General features: G+C 35.8%; 1 protein-coding gene across 2 annotated transcripts; it reads left to right on the top strand.

Moving 5' to 3' along the window:
• The first annotated feature begins 1,665 nt into the window (after positions 1-1,665).
• Positions 1,666-5,522, top strand: LOC116138299 (pentatricopeptide repeat-containing protein At1g62720-like). 2 transcript variants are annotated; one of them, XM_031424015.1, is made up of 2 exons: positions 1,666-3,541; positions 5,149-5,522. In XM_031424015.1, the coding sequence occupies exon 1, from the start codon at positions 1,772-1,774 to the stop codon at positions 3,482-3,484; it is 1,713 nt and encodes a 570-aa protein (XP_031279875.1). In that variant the 5' UTR covers positions 1,666-1,771; the 3' UTR covers positions 3,485-3,541; positions 5,149-5,522. The 2 variants fall into 2 exon arrangements, with proteins under 2 accessions (XP_031279875.1, XP_031279874.1); XM_031424014.1 differs by lacking the exon at positions 5,149-5,522 and adding an exon at positions 4,308-4,343.
• Positions 5,523-6,957: the final 1,435 nt, after the last annotated feature.

The following is a 6,957-nucleotide window of genomic DNA, read 5'->3' as shown; positions in this document are numbered from 1 at the left end:
TGTATAAGACCAAGGGCCATCTGCACCCGTCTCTAATAGCGTCCAGTCCACCAGGACATAGATTCCGACCTCGATTCACATGCAGTTTCACCAAATTATTGTAGTTTAATCCAATAGATTCCCATCTTGCAAAATCTGATTCATGTATAAGACCAAGGGCCATCTGCACCCGTCTCTAATAGCGTCCAGTCCACCAGGACATAGATTCCGACCTCGATTCACATGCAGTTTCACCAAATTATTGTAGTTTAATCCAATAGATTCCCATCTTGCAAAATCTGATTCATGTATAAGACCAAGGGCCATCTGCACCCGTCTCTAATAGCGTCCAGTCCACCAGGACATAGATTCCGACCTCGATTCACATGCAGTTTCACCAAATTATTGTAGTTTAATCCAATAGATTCCCATCTTGCAAAATCTGATTCATGTATAAGACCAAGGGCCATCTGCACCCGTCTCTAATAGCGTCCAGTCCACCAGGACATAGATTCCGACCTCGATTCACATGCAGTTTCACCAAATTATTGTAGTTTAATCCAATAGATTCCCATCTTGCAAAATCTGATTCATGTATAAGACCAAGGGCCATCTGCACCCGTCTCTAATAGCGTCCAGTCCACCAGGACATAGATTCCGACCTCGATTCACATGCAGTTTCACCAAATTATTGTAGTTTAATCCAATAGATTCCCATCTTGCAAAATCTGATTCATGTATAAGACCAAGGGCCATCTGCACCCGTCTCTAATAGCGTCCAGTCCACCAGGACATAGATTCCGACCTCGATTCACATGCAGTTTCACCAAATTATTGTAGTTTAATCCAATAGATTCCCATCTTGCAAAATCTGATTCATGTATAAGACCAAGGGCCATCTGCACCCGTCTCTAATAGCGTCCAGTCCACCAGGACATAGATTCCGACCTCGATTCACATGCAGTTTCACCAAATTATTGTAGTTTAATCCAATAGATTCCCATCTTGCAAAATCTGATTCATGTATAAGACCAAGGGCCATCTGCACCCGTCTCTAATAGCGTCCAGTCCACCAGGACATAGATTCCGACCTCGATTCACATGCAGTTTCACCAAATTATTGTAGTTTAATCCAATAGATTCCCATCTTGCAAAATCTGATTCATGTATAAGACCAAGGGCCGTTTGCACCAGTCTCTAATAGCGTCCGGTCCATGAGGACATAGATTTCGACATCGATTCACATTGCAGTTTAATCCAATGGATTCGCATCTCGAAAACCTTATGCCAAAGCGTAATGCTAAGTTCACTGTTTAAGTAACGGACACCATTTTTAATTGAATTTTGGTCATTAATATGTTTCTTAAATTATTAATATGTTTCTTTCATTAAAATTTGGTCATTGAATTTTGGAGGTTATGTAGTCTCTACGATACTTTTCGACGAGGGTGAAAGTTGTATTTAGGACAATACTACTTGGAAGTTTGGTCGGTAAAGAAGATGGACAAAGTTGTAATAAAATAAAGCAAATGTGCTTTCAAAATAAGATGATTATATTAAAGAAAGAATGAGACAGGGAGTGATAGCCTAAAATTTTATTATAATTTTGTTTCTTTTAAGATGCCCTCGGTGTCTGGATAATCATATCTGAACCCTACAGGTTTCACATAAATACATTTTATCCCACTCTCAAATCTCAATCATTTCCGATGAGACTGTATTATTTATATGTAAACCTACAAAAGACTATGCCAGTTCGAACCCGAGATCATCCACAAACAGCGCTACTCAAATGGCCTCCAAAAACTTACTTCGTCGTTGTTCTTCTTCTTCTGAAACGGTTACGAAAACCAAAATCGCATCTTTGTTCACAAAACCGGGTAAAGTGACTACAACTATACCACCAGATTCAGTACATAACGTTGAAGAGGTAGCGAGGCTTGATCAATTCCTCCAAAAAAATTGTAAACAAGGTAATATCACTCTTGATGAAGCACGCTATTTCTTTCGTTTAATGATTCATATGCAACCCAAACCACCAATTTTATCATTCAACCGGTTGTTTGGAGCTCTTGCTAAGAAGAAGTTTTATGAAGACGTCATTTCGCTTTACAAGCGAGTGTGTTCAATTGGGTTGTTGCCGGATCTTTTTACTTTGAATATTTTGATTAATTGCTATTGTAATGTGGGTCGAGTTTGTGATGGTTTTGTTGTTTTTGGGAGGATTTTGAGGTGGGGTTTTTACCCAGATGCTGGGACTTTTAATCTTTTGATTAAAGGTTTGTGTTTGGAGAATAGGAGTTTGGACGCTATGAGGTTGTTCAAAAAAATGGCTGTGTTTGGGGTTAAGCCTAATATTGTTTCTTATGGTAGTATTATCGATGGTGTTTGCAAAGATGGGTTGGTTGATAGGGCCAAAGAAGTTTTTTTGGAAATGAAGAGTAGAGGAATTAAGCCAAATGTGGTAGTTTGTACCTCTCTAATTTACGGTTTGTGTTTTGTGGGAAATTTGGAGGAGGCTGTGAGTTTGTTTACTGAGATGGCGGATCAAGGTTTGCAGCCTAATGTGCTAACATATAATACAATTATAAGTGGGTTTTGCAAGGAGGGAAAGATAGAGGAAGCTAATGGATTGTTAGAATTGATGATCCAAAGAGGTTTGCAACCAGACATATTTATTTATAGTACTTTGATGGATGGTTATTGCTTGCTGCATAGATTTGATGATGCAAGGGAGCTGCTAATCTCTATGGAGACTAAGGGCTGTAAGCCTAACGTTGTCAGTTATAGTACTTTGATCAATGCCTATGGCAAGAATAGGAAATTAGAGAATGCTATGAGTCTTTTCAGGGAAATGATTTCAAAGGGAATTAGACCGGCAGTATTTACATTCAACGCTTTGTTGACTGGTCTTTTTCTATCAAATAAGGTTGGAGCTGCACAGAAACTATTTGCTGAGATGAAAATTTATAATGTCGCACCTGATTCATTTACATATAATATTTTGATTGATGGGCTATGCAAGAATGGCCGTGTTCTGGAGGCAGCAAAATGGTTTCGTACTTTGGAGTACTATGAGTTTAAACTTAGTATTGAAATCTATAGCAGCCTCATTGATGGGTTGTGTAAAAATGGAATGATCGAAATTGCTTGGGAGATATTTGACAAATTGCCTCAAAAAGGCCTAATGCCAGACGTTATGACATATACCATCTTAATCAATGGGTTTTGTAAAGAGGGAAAACTACGAAAGGCATATGATTTGTTATTTGATATGGAAAAAAAGGGTTGTGCTCCAAATGTCTTTACATTCAATACTCTTATGCGAGGTTTTTTGCAAAATAATGAGGCAGCTAAAGTGGTTGAACTTCTTCACAAAATGAAGGACAGAAATGTGATACCAAATGGTATCACATTTTCCGTAGTTGTGGATTTACTGTCAAAGGATAAAGAACTTTTGAAGTTGCTTCCTCAATTTCCTCCGCAAAAGTCAACAAGAGGCTGACATGATGAATATTGCTGTACTTGACTATAAAAACCATCTTCAATGCTGTGAATGTCTGTAAATTTATACTACAAGTGATAGTATTTTCTCTTTCTATTTTCTATATAGCATCCTTTGATCATAAATCTTCACGCATTTAATCCTTTATATTATTTGTAAGTTTTTTTTGCTTATTTCAATTTGTTGTTTCTCACCTGAATTCTGCTTCCTCTAGTTATTTTAAACTCTTTGCAGTTAGTTCTGGATATTATGAGAGTATACTGTCATGAGGCAAAGATGACACTTGATAGTTTAGGATTATTTATGATTAGATGAACTTTTTATAGTTTTGTATCCCAATTTTGTACTAGGAACTTAATAAGAATATTGTGTGGAAACTAATTAAAGTTAAAAATTGAATTTCATCTAATCCTTAATTAGGTTGGATTGCATTTAATACAATTTATCTAACAATGTTGTTCTTGGATTCAATTCTATTGAACCATATGTGGTAAAATTTCTATCTTTTCTCAACCCCATTTGATATTTTGTCATCTTTGTTATGATTGGACGAAAATTCTGATTCTGGGTACGTTGTTAGATTGTTTATGGATTGTAAACCCTTTGACAATTTTTTTTCATTATGCGATTTTTCCATCCAAGGGTGCGGTTTTAACTATGCCAAAGTTTTGGGTATGTCCATGAAATTTGGAGATACGTTCATGTTGGTAATTGTAAGGATAAAAGTTATAATATATATGCACTTTGTTTTTGTGAGATGAATAAGCAACTTTGGTTCTTGAGATTTTATAGATTTTTTTTTCATTTTTTATTTTTTTGGGAGTTCAAGTTCTTGTTTCATCTGCATTCTGCCTATGATGAATTATGGTGTTAGCTGGACTACAACAGAATGGTGCAGCACCTTTTTTTGGGTGCATTGTGGGTCGGGTCGCAAATCGAATCAAAGTGGGTAAATTTACTGTAGATGGGACCGAGTGCACTTTGCCAATCAACAAGCAGCCGAACAGTCTCCATGGTATGATTTTGCTTGAGTTGTAGTGTTAGATTTTTCATTTTCTAATTGATTGTGCGAGAATCTCGTGTTGTTTTAGGTCAGTCCCTATCAAAACTGTTGTAGTCCAGCTAAAGCTTTGTTGTTGATCTTGAGTGGATTGTGCTAGGCTTTTTCACTATCAATCCATCCTTTACCAGCCAGCCTTCTTATGTCCATTCCTGCAAGTGCACGTTTTCATTTAGCATCAAACCTAAAATATAACAAGTGTTATGATGTATATATAAAACAGTTAAGACTTACTGGAAACAGATAAGGAGATGTGATTGGCCTCATTAGGATAATGCCACACTCTCCTCTTACCACACTTGAGAGAACTCTTGCAGCCAGCCTTTTCTGAAGCTTTAAACACACCATTTTTAATTTTAATTTGACCAAAGCACTTCCTGGTAACAGGTTTGTTTTCTTGAGTGAAGAACTGAATGTCACTGCTGAGTTACCCGAATAAATAATTGCTACTAGTGATGTTGCTTATGTGGTGTTGGTGCTAGTGAAGTTGATTCTGAGTCGTTGCTGCTGATTAATTAGTTAGTTTAAAGGAATTATGTGAAGCAATGTTGATGTTGTAGTGCAGATTTTTATGTGAAGTGATGTTGATGTTGATTTTGTTTAGGTGAAGTATTGTTGGTGCTGATGAAGGCTGACTCTGAGTAATTGTTGTGGGGTTGATTAATATGCAGTGCAGAATGATGAGAAGTGATGTTAATGTTGTTGTGTTGATATTGATTTAGTGTTGGTGTTATTGAAGTAATAGTCTGTAGTAAAAGAATATGGTCATAAAAAGAACAGAGTTCTTGTAGTATGACAAAGGCAGAGAGCAGAGTAAAGTCTGTTAATTGAAGACATGTTTTGTTTTAAGGGGAAATATTGAACATATAAGCTACTTGGGTTTAAGTGTAAGAATTAGAAAGACTTGTAAAAAAAGGGTGCGTTTTGTCCGTTTAACAAGTAACAACTATACAAAACAGTAGCCCGCCTATTCTAATGTCAGTTAATAAAATTCCCAAATATTTTTGCGGTCTCTCTCTCTCTCTCTGATTACTTTTGCTTTCTTGTATCTGTGAAGTTCTTCATGGTATCAGATACTATAAACAAAATATGTTTATTTGTTCACTTAAAATGTGCATAAATAATATAGTTTTACTAAATGATACTTCATTATATATATAAGTCAATAATATGCATACATTATTCATGTAATGGAGGTTTTTAACCTAAAAATAACCTATATAATATGCATACATTAACTTATGGTACAATCGATTACATCGTAGACTCTTTTCTGCTATTTTGATACATATTCTTACCTTATATACCATATCAGTAGTATTACACTAATAAAATGGTGAATTCAAACTGATGCAGCAAGTAGGGATGAGCTTGTGTACCTTACTTGTGCTGGCTTGGGGTAACAACTTTACCCGCAAAGCTTCAGTTGCAAAGTCGTCCAATATGTCTTCCACTTCATAAGCTCGCTAAGCCAGATCTTCACTAACCTGTTCGTCAGCTGCTTCTCCTCAGCATCATCAAGCACAGCACGAATCATAACCAATATTTTTTCCCATTTCTGGAGATCACTATGGATTTTCTTTTGGCGTGCGAACTGCAGAAGTTCAGGTGAGGCCAGCTTTTTGATCATGCAGGTAATGTTGTTGTTTATTATTTATTATAAATACATTAGATGGATAAACGTAAACAAAATAATTTTTAAGAGTTATTTATTATTTATTATAAATACATAATTTAGATAAAAGCAGAGGATCAGTCAACTTTCAGAAAGCATAAATCTTGAAACACTCTTTTAAGGTGCTTATGTTTTACGAACAGGTGGAGGATTATGTGCTTGGGTTGGAAAACTGGTGAAACTAGAAATTCAGTTTCAGTTTGGTTTGTGAAAGCACAAGCTCAAGGTAAAAAAATAGCAGAACAGTTACATATAAGTTGAAGTCTTTTATTCATTTAAACTGTTATCATTTTTAATTAACCTAAATTGCATATGAAATTGATACATGCAGTAATTACTTGAAAGAAGTTTCATGTTATAGCTGTGTTTTTACCAAATGGACTATAACCATTCATTGCCTAGCAGTTGGTAGAGGAATAGAGAAATCTTTCCAGCCAGGATTTATTAACCATTACGAGAATAGGTACTCACATCATCATATTTAACTCAATAATGCAAGGAATTGTATGCTTTTACCTCTGTTTTGTATGCCCTGAGTATCACTTTTCTTAACCTATGTTTTAGAGACTATTTTAGCAGTGTCCTTTGCAAAAACACAGAGGAGGGTATTCCTAAAGAAGAGAACTTCTAAATCTATTTAATTTTGAGAGACCATAGAACATTAACCTTTTCACAGCTGACCTATTTATTCATTTTCTTTCAGTTTTTTTAAGCTAAACACAATGAACCATTCATTTC

This window comes from Pistacia vera, unplaced genomic scaffold (genome assembly GCF_008641045.1).
Source record: "Pistacia vera cultivar Batoury unplaced genomic scaffold, PisVer_v2 Contig34, whole genome shotgun sequence".
In the NCBI taxonomy this organism is placed as follows: domain Eukaryota; kingdom Viridiplantae; phylum Streptophyta; class Magnoliopsida; order Sapindales; family Anacardiaceae; genus Pistacia; species Pistacia vera.
This window is presented reverse-complemented; position numbering and strand designations above follow the sequence as displayed.

What these genes read in the sequence shown, in the direction of transcription:
- LOC116138299 (XM_031424015.1), top strand. Translation starts at nt 1,772, where the DNA reads ATGGCCTCCAAAAACTTACTTCGTCGTTGTTCTTCTTCTTCTGAAACG.